Below are 13,546 nucleotides of genomic sequence, written 5' to 3' on the forward strand. Positions count from 1 at the left end.
CCATACAGATTCGAATTAGAATACCAGGAATATAGCGGGTTATCAAACGGAATTTATCAAATACCTACCTTCTCCACGCAGTCATCAAAGAAGGCCAAGCTGGCATCCTTATCACTGACAAATGAGCACTCTTCAATAAAACGGATGAACATCTGAGTCTTAGTCATCATATTGTAGAACTTGTGGTGGGAACGGTCACGACTTTTTAAAAAGCCTAAAAGGAATAAAAAAAATTAAAAAAAGAGAACACAGCATTAATAATCGTTATACATCATATGTCAAGCATTTATCAAGACATTTCATCATGTGTAAGAATTTTTTTTTTCTTTAACCCCTTAACGCCACAGGGTGTAAGTGTACATCCTAGCTGCGGGGTACTTAATGCAACAGGATGTACACTTACGTCCTGTGGATAGCGTGAGATCAGAAGAGATCTTGTCTTACCCGGCAGCGGGAGCCAGCTATCACCGATAGCCGGCCTCATGCAGCAACAGTGGGGGTGTATAAGGACAGAGACCCCCGCTGTCAACCCCTTCCCTGCCGCGATCTATGTAGATCACGGCATGTAAAGGGTTCACAGAGGAGTGCATCATCTGACTCTCGCGATGTAATCGCAGAGAGCCCGACTGGTTGCCATGGCAACAGGACGCCAGCTACAGGCGTCCTGCATTGCCAGTGCCTATGATCGCTAATACAAGCGATAAGGCATTGCAGGACCTGCACTGCTTTATCATAGCAATCATTGGTGCGATTGTACAAGTCCCCTATAGGGATATAAAAAGTGTAAAAAAAAAATAAGCAAAAAAAGATGCAAATAATGTAAAAAGAAAAATGTAAAAAAATAAACAAGTAAAAAAAAAACAACCTTTATTTGTGCTTCTTCCCATATTAGCATATTTTTTTTCTTAACTTAAAATCCCACAGATTTGGTATCGCCATATCGGTAATGACGCATACAATAAATTAAACATGCGGATTTTATCCTGCACGGCAAAAAGTGTGAAAATAACCCCTAAAAAAACTGAGGCAAAATGCTTATTTTTTTTCATTTTGCCTCTTAAAATACACAATAAAACTGATCAAAAAAACCCCAAAACTACAACTCATGTCTCAAAAAATAAGCCCTTACAGAGCTCCGTCCATGGAAAAATAAAAAAGTTATAGGACTTTGAATGCAGCGATTTAGAAAAAAAAGTTACAATTTCAAAAAAAGGGGGTTTTATTACAGAAAAGTGGAAAAACCTAAAAAAAATAAATAAGAATTTTGGTATTGTTGTAATTGTACCACCCCGCAGAAAAAAATGTATTGTGTCATTTATGCTGCATGATTAATGCTGTAAAATAAAACCCCAAAAATCTATGGCAGAATTGATGCATTATCTCTCCCTGCTACCATAAAAAATGTATAAAGTTTTACAATATAGTCTATGTACCAATAAAAACTATAGTTCACCACGCAAAAACAAGCCCCTAGATGGCCGCGTCAACGGAAAAATAAAAGTTATGGCTTTTGAAAAATAGAGATGAAAATCCGTCAAAAAACGTTGTGTCCCTAAGCCGAAAATAGGCCATGTCTTAAGGGGTTAAAGAGCATCCGTTTCTTAGTTATGTCCAATTCTAGAGCTGCAAACCTGGAACAGATTATGTACTGATGTGTCCATCCTTAAATGAGCATTCCCATCCCATAGCTGAGATGGGAAACCACTGCTGTGACTAGTAACCACCCAGCCGGGGGCCACAGCGCACAGTGCTATGCTGTTTTCATAGTTCCCATTCATTTTAGTGAGAACTCGGAAACAGCGCTAAGCGCTCAGCTCTTTCCGACATGGTGGCCAGGTTTTCCCATCTCGGTGATGAAAAGCAGAGATGGGAATATTCCTTTAATTTTCAGCAAAATTTAAAGGACTCCAATTTCCTTCCAAATTCAATACATTACTGTGACATGCCAGTAAACCCCCCAAAAGGCTGTAATTCCTATCACGACCAGTGGGAGGCCACACAGACACATAATAGCATAGACATCCCCGAAGAGAGTATCGTGAAATCCCCCTTTTTTTTTTGCTACACCTTCAGCCAAGACGAAAGGTAAAGGAGGACACATCTAGATAGTTGCAAAGCCATATTCACCAATTCAGAATCTGAAAGAGCTCAGTGTTGACCCAGAAACCGATATATTTAACAAACGGCTGGTGCATGCTTCACGATATAAAAGTAGAGGATGACTGAAGATCTCAAAAAAAGAAAAGTAAAAAAAAAAAAAAAAGACTATTATGCAGGTACCTTGGAGCTCAAAAAGGGAGCTGGCATCTGTGGCGGTCTCGGAGGGGGCTTGTGTGATTGGTCGAAGGTAGGCTCTATAGCCCTTCAAAATGGATGCCATGAAGCATAAGAAGGCTTCTTGAATCTCCATGTCCAGCTGATGGAGTTTTTTTCTCGAATTGAAGTCAGAGTCATTCATCGCCAGTTCAAGCAGAGCATCGTCTCTAGGTCTTTGCTGTACTAAGAGGAAAAATGGAATTTTTTTTTTGATCCACTCATTTTAAATAAAATTGGTCTAACACAAACATTAATTCAAGAAACCCGCTAAAAAGAGACAATATGATGAATATAGCTTAGTGAGGATGCACAAAGCCTAAACATACATTTTAATATAGATATTTTTTTTTAAATGCAAAATTCTATCCGACCAAATAAATGGTCTAAACACCTAAATTGGTGAATAACTTGGGTAAGAACACAAAGTAGTGCATATAGGCCTCGCTCCTGGCCTACTAGCCATTAGCCCAAGGTGACAGTGAATTGGCCCTACTATAGGCATAGGTATCACTCCCCGAGCTAACTAGCCTCTTTCCATGGTGACATGACTCAGTATGTTCTCATGAATTGAAGTACTACTTTTTTGTTATGCATTTCCACATTAATTGTGAGGCTTCACCTATAATTATTGGAATTCCCTAAACACCCATTTGGTCTTTGTTTTTTTTCCCATCGATTCAACTTTTGATTGTTTGATCGTTTAGATATTTACCCCTCGATCAACTAACATTTAATCAGAAAATGCGTTGCGGCTGTTTTGGTAGCTATGTTTATTAAAAATCCATGAAGGTACTATTGGGCAAATATCCTGTATGAGGGTTATCCATGTCAGGGCAGGTGCTCTATGATATCATAGGGCTTAAAGGGACACCTATAGGGGCAGCTTATTTAAGACATTCCGGTTGTCTCCTACTTCCCCTATATGGGCCCTATACTCACTAATATGTGTTCTTGTCAGTTCATCAGGCGACAACAATCATATAATTTTATCCTACTTTAGATCAGTGATAGATTTGTTATTATGATTAATATTTTTGAGAGTAGTTGCCCTACAAAATTAAAACAAATAAAAGACAGACCAAAACATGATTTGTGCTATGATTTTCTATAGGCATTTATTCATGTTATTTATTTCTATTCTAGCTGATATTCTCAGCTTTGTCCACATTAACTTGGTCCAGGTATTTACGTGTTGTTTGCACGGAAACTTTTTAAAGTCATGGTTAATTTAGAAGAACTAAGGAATAAAATATGTATACACATAAAGGAGCGTTAGATTCTCCTCTGACTGCATGTACCGATGTCCCTCTGCAGAATGTGACACCCTTCCCACTCTTCTCACTTTTTACTCTTAAAGGTAACACCCCTTTTAATCAAATTTACTTTTGCACTTAGAAATGAATAATCAAGTTGTGACCCCTTTACTTTTGCTATTTAGGACCTAAAGAAGGGTCGTGCCAAATTTCACATTTCTACAACACCGGGAAGTTAGAGAATTAGATTAGGTACATTACAGAGGGGTGCACTTACTTTTGCAATTAGCATTGAATAATCAAGTTGTGACCCCTTTAGACCCCTATAGATATATGCAGATTATTTCTACACGATATCTGGAATATGTTTAAAGAGAGCTATGAACATACTTATAAAAAGGGGGAAAAAGTGTAAGTTTTAAACAATATGCTAGAATAAAATGTGCCAAACTTATAGCGGCCCACACCTCTTAATAAATTTGGTGCATCTTCAGCCTGTCTTGTGCGTTAGAAAGGCAAATCCATTTCAGCTATAAGCAGGCCTGGATGTGACTATAATTTACATCAATTTCTGATGTAAATGATGGTAAATTTGTCAGCCTGCTAATCCATGCCCCCTTTTCTTGTCACTTTTGAAAAGTGGTGAGGAAAGACGAAAACAACAAAAGGTTGCAATTTTTTGTGCAATTGTGGTGCTCACCAAAATATGTGACTTTTATACACAGAAAACCGTTGTACATCAGTTAATAAATTCCCACCGTGATTTGTAATATTTGTGTAGGATTGATTATAAGGAATAATTAAACCCTGGAGTGGGCACCGTTCTTCTTTGCCAGTGCCAAGTGCAGGGGTCAATTGTATTTATGATATGCAGCCTTCCTCCTCCTCCTCCTCCTCCCACCACCTTATAAATCTTCAGCAGTGGGAGAGAGGAGGAGGAAGGCTGCATATCATGAATATATCAGATGGCAGCACGGAAGAACTGCTTTCTGTAGTGACTTTCAGCACACTTTTACATTAAGGCCGCTCTCACACACATGTTCACAAAACGGCACGCCCAAAACTGTGCTGTTTTACCATGATTTCACTCAGCGTTTTCGAACGCATGTTACAGTGGCGCTGCGTTTGAAACACGTTAATCATGGTAAAGAACGGGCAGTCTAAGTAAGCACTGTTTCGTCTTCCGCTCTTTCTACGCAGGGGTCTCACATGAACGGATTTTAATTGTGGACTCTACAATTGCCATCCCTGAGGAAGATCCGTGGTAATACACGGGCAAAGACAGGCAAGCATTTTCGAATTTTCCGTCAAACTTGCGAGAACGAATCGCGTATTCCGCGTGAGAAGGAAAAAAATTGCAGCATGCTCTATTTTAGCGTGGATTCCACGTGAACAGTGCCGATTGAAGTCGATGGATCCGAGTGTTTCGTCACCAATACGCAATTAACATTGTGTATGAGTTGCGGAAATGCTCGCTACTTCATAGGAAAATAGATAGAAAAGTTGGTTGGAGAGCGAGAGGTCTTTTTTCCATGTGGACGATACACCATGCATGCGTGTGCAACCGCGTGGAAAACCACTTGCATCTGCGATCTTCTGTGACAATTCGCAACAATTTGCCGTGAATGTTCACAGATGAGGAGCTGGATGGGCCCTGACTCCTGCCCCGATGGGCCCTGAAAGCAGAAGCAGCACTGGCGGAGACATAAGTTCCTGTGTTGGCAAATGGCTAGCAGCGCATAAGTGAGAGGAACTGAAAAGAATCCCCGTCCCAAACCTTGCAATGGCAGTGTCACTCTGACAGAGATCCAGACCTGTCCAGCCTTGTATGCAGCGGTCTCTAAAGTCTGGACTGGCTATCAGCGTGAGTGCAGTGGAGAAGAGAGACAGCAGTGGCCAGGACTGTCTCTGTCAGTGGTGACCGACTGCAGACTGTATTACTGCACCCTGGAGGAGAATGAGGGCTGGATTGTGGGACACTAGAAGACAATGGGGGTTGAAGGGTGGAATCATATCTTTGGTGTAGGGAAAAAGTGGAGTTGGCCGGGGAAGAGCGTCTCCCAGTCCACTGATGGCAGGAGTATTTTATACTTTGCCGGTTCACTTTTTGGCATTGCATTAAATTTGTCGAAAATATGTGAAAAATTCATATACACACATTTTAGGGGGTAACACATAGGATCACATATACAGCATTATACACTTACACTCTGCCAGCTGCTGATACAGGTTGCTGAGTGTATTCAGGAGGTTCTTGCAGGCCTTTTTAGGAAGGATCTTCCAGCTGACGTTCCTCTTACACTCCGACCTGTAAAATTAGAATTACAGCCATAAACATTATTTCTAACCCATGTCCTAAAAGTGGTTATAAACCAATTATCGCAGACAGCTCGCCACTCATACACGCAGTTGGCCAAGTGCCAGTGTTCCACTAAGTGGAATACCTAGATGTAAATCATAAATGATGATGGTTATCTCAAAGCCAACTAACGGGCCACATGTAATAATACACTGAGAGGTGTTATCGCACCATGACTATAAAGACAACCGGAGTCGGCGGGTGTGATAGAAGTTCCAGAAGAAGAAAGTTATGTGGTGCGGGAGCTGCACAGTGCCACTTGATACATCTAGGCTCACCTGGATCTATCACTATAGCTTTACTATTCACATTCTAACACATTAAAAGCGGTTTCTATTTTCATGCAAATAAAGCGTAATCATTGTATAATGAACAGCTCTGTAAATATACACTAATGATTGCAGAGGGCAGAGACTGCGGCTGTACCCGAGCCCTGAACCCTAAAAGGTCCTTCTACCTTACAGAGCCTAAAAAGGGCAGATCAACATATTGCGCATGGTACCGTTCTTCACTTCCTTAGGTAACTAGCAGTACTGTGTGGTCAAAGTCCTTGAGGCGATCACCCGGTATTTTGACTTGTATTACACAGTACTGCTTTTACCTCATTTCTCAGTATTATATATTCAGTATTGGAAGTCACTAGATTATAAAATGAAGCCTCTAGTTATCAAATTGGTTGTTCTTCACCACCATTGAATGCTTAAATAATCCAAAATGACACTGTACTCATCCATCAGCCTAAAAAAAAAAAATCACTCTAGTCCACTCTCGCCAGAGGGTTTAGCGTATTGTAAATAACATGACAATCTCCTTTTGTTGTAGCGCAGCAAGTTCTAATCAAGGAAAACTTACTGAGAGATGGTGTTGGTATCTAGGTCAACACAGCTCACATCCGGAGGGGGCTCATACAAATCAAAGTAGCGAGAATCAATTCCCACAATGAAAGGACATGGGGCACTCAGCACGTCCGCCAGGGCCAAAGGGCAAAGAGGAATATACGGGCACGGCCAATGGAAGGGGAAAATCATCTATGGCAAAAAAAATGTTAGAGAAATCATTTGTTACTGGTTATTTTAGTGCTAAACATGCAGCAGTAAGACAAGGATAATGTAAATGGCAAAACTTCATAGTCAGGACTTCTCTGTGTGTTCTTAGAACTTAACTGCACTATAAAAGGTCTTTATTGGGAGTGAAAAACAATTAAAATATCCTACAATTTGCCCGTTTTCTAATCAAATCCTCTAATTCTACATGTTCTGATGCCTCCTTCTTCCCAGCTGTCAATGATTTCCTCCATCAGTGACTGCTCTGTTCATGCAGGTAATGGCAATAACCGGTGATCACAAGGATAACTGGGCTGCATGCGGAAAACGGTTTATTGGACTAGACTCCTTTTAAACTGAACGCTTATCGTTTGCTCGAGCGAACGAGCCAGTGACATCATCGCCAGCTCGTTCGCTCTCATGCGGATTTATCGCTGTTTTAGTTGCCAATTACACAGTCATGTGTAACTTACTTGTGACTTGTTCGGCCACACAACTTGTTTTACACCTACTGTTGCATGGTCAGATTTGCCATGCAGCCCTGGCTTAAGGGTGAGGTCAAGCGCTGAAAATTGCAAAAGCATGTGGTTTTTAGCAAACTGGCACGGTTTTGCAATGTGTGTTTCTGCAGATCTGCAACATCTGCATCAAATACTGCAAAGCAGTGCTTTAAAAGTATGGCTAGTATGCATGGCCCAACTCAAGAATTGTAGTACCCCATCAGAAATATTCTCCCTCGCTTTCCAGAGAAAGTATAGTAGTATCTGTATTATGGCCATCTGATTACAGCCTTCAGCTGGTGAATGACATGTGTCTGCTGTCCGAGAAGAACTGGTGAAACTTTCTTAATTCCCCGTACACAGCAACACATGCATGATTGTTTCAAGAGGGAAAATAAGTGGTATGTTGAATGAAACCGCAGATGTCCGGCAACAGTTGAACTACTCCTATCATGTTGCATCATCTATTTCTGCACAAAAAGAAGAGTTTAAGACAATCTATCACGATAAGAGAACTCATGCAATGAATGTGTATGTAGGCTTCATAGTAGTGTAAGAGCAGCCTGCTAGCAAAACACACAAAGCAGAACATAGAGCTAAAGTGGCTAAAGACAGCCCGCTCTCAATGCATCAAGCGTAAGTATCCCGTCTGGATGAGCATTCCCCGTCTCCAGGCTCATAGCACTGTGCCGCAGTTGCAGGTTTTAAGCAATGGATATTCTTCTGGCTCATTGGAACTGGCTGTGATTTACATGAACTCTCTGCAATATGCTCCGGCACGAGAAGTAGAATGGGAAAGCAGTGATAAGCTCCTCCGCCATATGCCTTATTCACGCACACTTTACAGGCTGGCTCAGAAATACGGCGCTTGGAATGAGTCCAGTAACGAGAGCCTGAGAGCAGCCAGTTAATGTGATGTAAATGAGGCCATGGAGCATCTCAATCTGCTTCTAACATTACCATGCAAGCGCTGCAAGAAATACCTGCGGGATCAGGAGCGGCAAAGCATAAGGGAGCTCCTACTAGAATAAGGCGCTGGAAAACCATGTAAGTAAAAGCAATACACAGAAGAGACATGTGAAGCGGGATCACTCACTGGAGGACAGCATTCTACAATCTGCTAACGATGTGTGAATGCATCCTGCAAGGCCGTTATAATGGCGCGATTATCACGCAAAATCCGGTCAAACAAACAAATGTACACAATAATCGGCGCGTCCAAATGCACTATGCGTTTACAGTTTGTTGGTCGCTCTCTATCAACCAGCATGAAAATCATCGCTGAGTGATAAAGCTCCCCGCTCAGCGCTTTACAAAGACTGTCAAGTGCTGAGTGAAAAGCCAACGGTTTTTCCGGACGAGCGCCAGCAACCTAGCGGTGATGGCAGCGCTCGTGCAGTCGTTTAAATGGGACCTAATGCTGTACTCTGGAGAGACTAGAGACAACGGACAGCATTCCCTTTCTGATGGACACCTTGTGAGGACCCAAAATACCAAATACAGGGTGGCCCAAAAAATGCATCCACACTTCAACATGACCATATCTGCATAAAAGCTTTATTACTAGATTTAGGCCGCCTGCACAAGAGAGGAAATTCCGCGGCGGGATTTCCCGCGGAATTTCCGCCGCTGGAAGCCTGCATAGGATTGCGTTAACAAACGCAATCCTATGCAGATGGCCGCGATTTGGCCGTGCGAAATATCGCGCGGCAAACAAATCGCGGCATGCTCTATGTCTGCGAGCCCCGCACAGAAATGTCACTCACCCGCCGCCAGCTCCGGTCTGCGCATGCGCCGGCTGCCCGGCAAGCCGGCACATCAAACAGCCGGAGTCGGCGGGCGCGGGTGAGTACGCAATGGTCCCTGCAGGCGCTCGGGTCGGGTCCCGCGGCGAGAATCGCCACCGGATCCGACCCGACTGTCTGCAGGCGGCCTTATATAGAGATATAGTAATGTTTGACTTCTGAAATCACATTAGGTTCTCATAGTCCTCCCCATTACCATGCAGACACTTCTGATTTTGGGGAACTACTGCATGAAGAACACTGGTGTCCGCAGGGATTGTTCTCCTTGTAGTGTAGCTGGTTTTCTGTGATATACCACATTCTTTAGGGTTTCCACAGGTAGACGTGGAGGGAAAATGAGGATGAAAATCAACAGCACCTGTTTGCCCCATCCAATGTCCTGGCAGAACGTCATCAATGTCATGGCTCCCGGCTCGGCGGTAGTACGCTAGGTTACTGGAGGTAAAATTGCTCATGGAGCGCATGAATGGCTAATAAAATGTATGTTTGAAGCCTGTCGTTGTACAGCCGACCACTGATTGTGTATTCAAAACATAATGGTCTAATTAAGCCCCTGGATGACAATCCACATCAGACATGAGCCCTGGTAAATTGACCGTTGTCCAAGTGAGGATTTTTTGGAGCCCAAGAAACATAAAATGACGATTTATTCTACCTTTCAGATTAAATGGTGCCACATCAGACAATACTCTCCACAAACTCCTCATCCTTATATACCAGGTGTTGAAACCACTCGCAGCACTGCATTCTTCAATCAGGGTCATCTTCATTCATGGCGTATAACAATCTCGGGATAGAAACTTTCTAATGTGCTTTCTTAAGAATGTCTTGTGTGCTTAATCCGCTAACTCCTATCTATTGTGCACACTGCTTGATGGGCTTTTGCGGCGAGTGCGAAAACTGTTGCAACACCGTATCCGAGGAAGGAGGACTTGCTGCTGTGCGACACACCTTACAGATCATACATGGTGCCATAGGTTTCTAGGTTACCACAAATGAGTGTAACCGTCAGGCGTGTTGGTGGTTCTGTTCCAAACTGACATCGCCGTTGCACTTCACACGCATTCTCAAATTTCCAATACCACTTCAAACATGGTCTTGAGTTGCTGAAAAGTTAAATGTGCCTCCCCCATCTTACGGGACTCTCCTGACAGCCACATGGCGGCTTTAGCAATAGGACAAGTACGGACATCTATAGAGCCAACATATATTGCCACTGTAATTCAGTTCGGATTTTTAAAAAAAGTCCATAGACAACCACTTTTGAAGTATGTATACATTTTTTGGACCACCCGGTATACTGATGTCCCACATACACATCTGCCACTATACATGCTATGTAGTAAGCAGGCGATGTTGTGTTTGATGACTTGGATTCACGGAAAGCCTCCAGGACAATAGGACTCCATGATAGAAATCATAAGGGGTCATCAGGATCTCTCCGCAGTAAAGCTTCAGATGAGGAATTATCTTCTGGCGGGTCCCTCTTAAGATGAACACAATTAACTCATCATGTTTCTTATGAATATGAAGTTTGTGAGTAATAAAAGTGACTTACAGAGACCAAAGCTTCAGTGACGCTGGTGAGAACAGACGGCCGTAAGGAATGGATAAGAATCTTGTGTTCCGTCACGGCAAAGACCAAGAGCGTGGCTGCGTTCTCAGGGCCCAGGTTCTGCAGGAGTGTAGAAAACTTCCCTCCGCTGCTAAGATAAGAGTTGGTTTAAAAGAGACACAACAGAAAGATACAAATATGTAACCACATCCCACAACACTGTTACTGGAGCACCACCGGCTCCCGTCTGATAAACCGTAAGGCCGCCTGCAGACGGGCAAGGCGGAAAATCGCTAGTGATATTCTGCCACGTGGGAGCAGGGGGAAAAAAATGACAGGTCTCTGTGGTGAGCCCATCTGATAGGCTCCCCGCGGAGAATCATGGCAAACAGCAGCATGCCACGATTTGAATCCCGCGAGCGGAGAATCGCTATGATTCTCCGCTCGTGTACGTTGGGCTGCGCTTTCCATAGTTAAGCCAATGAAAGCATTCACTGTATTACCCACGGCCGGAATATGAGCACTTTACCCAATCATTAAGGAAATGGTCAGGAGGTCTGGCACCATCAAGATGAAGGCACTTGCTTCTTGGTGAGTTTTTTCTCCTTGTGTGTCTTGAAGTCTAAAAAAATACAGTATATATACACACACGCAGGAGATTTGTTTTTTCATCTTAATTAAAGGGGTTGTCCACCTTTTTTTTTTTTACTACCAATGCCCTCTTTTTGAGATTGGTCATCAATAGTTGTTTGTTAGGGGTCCTTTGCTCAGGTTCTCAATCGCTTAGCAAATCGCCAAGCTGCTGAGAGTGTGAACAGAGCAGGAAGTAGATAGCTCTGTACCCACTGTAGTGGCCAGGGTTGGTAATGCAAGCACTGTTCCCACTGAATTCATCCAGTTCATATAGAAACATCGGTTCATATGTACATACCAGTACACAAGACGACATGAGATTTAACTTGGCAGTATCTCTTCTGCTCTATCCATTACTGTGTACCTGCACCATGTTCGACCCAGGTTAAATCAAAGTTTAAGCTATCGTATTGTATTTGTTTAAGACCCTTTAGCACTCAAGTGTGTCATAATTCTGCTACCAATGTTTTACCAAAATCTATAGGAGTATTAGTGGGACTAGGAATGCAACCAACACAGGTCTATGCAGCCGACAGAGTAATTAAATAGGAGCTCCACTGTCTCTGTAGTTTGCTAGTGAAGGTCGTGGGATCCTGCCAGGAATGGCAAGCTCCCAGAACCAAAAAAAGATAATTATTCAGCACTAATTAATTTTCCAGTAATGAAATGTAAATGTTCCGCTATTATGCAGCAGCAGACAAATGACAAATCACCGTACTTTCAATTTCTCCCTGGTGCACTAATGAACGTCAGCTTACGGTCCTGAGCTGGCCGTAGTGCTGTATTCCGTGCCACGCTGGAAGCAGAGAGACATCGCACTGCAGGGGAAGAGAGGTTGCTAAAGTAACCAAACTCCAACTGCGCCGGGAGGCTTACAAAACATGGCCGTCACATGACAGCACCCATCAGACTCAATTAGCTTTAGTGGTGCAGTATTATGCAATGCTAATCCACAGGAAGCCGGAGTCCTACCAGTGCACCTGTATGTGTCGGCGCTGGCACAGAGTCGGGTACTTGCCTCAGTGGAAGCGGAGAGGACACAGGTTGGCTCAGGATCAGGGTATCGTGCGGGGACAGCTATTCGAAAAGACAGCAAATTGTGTTTGATCAGCGGAGCAAAAGAGCTGGATTTACATGAGAAAAGAAACATACAGGGCGAGCGGCACAATAAACACTGTGTTATAATGATCATTGCAACACTGTGAAGTGCTGCAGCAAAAGCAGAGCATTCAAGTGCAAGTGAAAGGGGTTGTACGGGATCAGAAAAACATGTCTGCTGTCCTTCAAAAACAGCACCCTAGCTGTCCATTGCGGCTAAGCTGCATTGAAGTGAATGTACTACAATACCAGACACAACCTGTGGACAGGCGTGGCGCTGTTCTTGGGGGGAAGAAAGCAAGCAGATGTGTTTTTTCTAATTCTGTACATCCCCTTTACATGTAAATCTTTCAGAGATTCTACAACTTAAGTTATCCTTCCCAGAACATGATTAAAGGGGTTTAGAGGATAGGTCATCAATACTTGGTCATGTGCTCATTGTCAGTGCCGCTACACAAAGGGATACAGAATAAAAGCTGCTGCTCCGAGTCATGTATAGTGGCCAGTGTTTGCAACTGCTGGCACAGCTCTCATTAACATCAATGGGAGCTGCAACTGCAGTTACAAGCGCTGGCAACTACTCAAAAGTCGGAGCAGCAGCTTCATCTCCATACCCCTGTGGGTAGTACTGCTGACAGTGGGCGTCTGATCAGCTGATTGATAGCCTGCATGGTACACTAAATGTACTATGTGGCCTGACACCCATTGTACACTTTAGGTTTACGTTTAGTGCCCCCCTCAGTATAAGGGCTTATTCAGATGACAGTATTTCGGCCGGGGTTTTCACGCCCGATATACGGTGTCCCTCTCTGCAGGGGGAGGAGGCTGGAAGAGCCGGGAGCAGTGCACCGAGTTCCCGCCCCCTGCCACTATTTGCAATGGTAGGGGCGGAGCTAAGTTCTGGAACGGGGCGGAGAGGGGGCAGGAGCTCAGTGCACTGCTCCTGGCTCTTCCAGCCTCCTCCCCCTGCAGAGAGAGACGCCG

General features: G+C 43.5%; 1 protein-coding gene across 4 annotated transcripts in view; it reads right to left on the bottom strand.

Annotated features, from left to right (window-relative positions):
- The window catches only part of DENND4A (DENN domain containing 4A), a 120,718-nt gene that overhangs the window by 37,387 nt on the left and 69,785 nt on the right, over positions 1-13,546 (bottom strand). For all 4 annotated transcript variants that reach the window (XM_066592910.1, XM_066592912.1, XM_066592911.1 and 1 more), the window contains exons 8-13: positions 12,483-12,541; positions 10,835-10,979; positions 6,781-6,956; positions 5,777-5,877; positions 2,281-2,499; positions 69-214 (exon numbers count right to left, since the gene is read on the bottom strand). In XM_066592910.1, the coding sequence (XP_066449007.1) occupies positions 69-214; positions 2,281-2,499; positions 5,777-5,877; positions 6,781-6,956; positions 10,835-10,979; positions 12,483-12,541 (846 nt within the window). The remainder of the gene's footprint in view (positions 1-68; positions 215-2,280; positions 2,500-5,776; positions 5,878-6,780; positions 6,957-10,834; positions 10,980-12,482; positions 12,542-13,546) is intronic.

The sequence above is a fragment of the Eleutherodactylus coqui genome, chromosome 2 (genome assembly GCF_035609145.1).
Source record: "Eleutherodactylus coqui strain aEleCoq1 chromosome 2, aEleCoq1.hap1, whole genome shotgun sequence".
In the NCBI taxonomy this organism is placed as follows: Eukaryota; Metazoa; Chordata; class Amphibia; order Anura; family Eleutherodactylidae; genus Eleutherodactylus; species Eleutherodactylus coqui.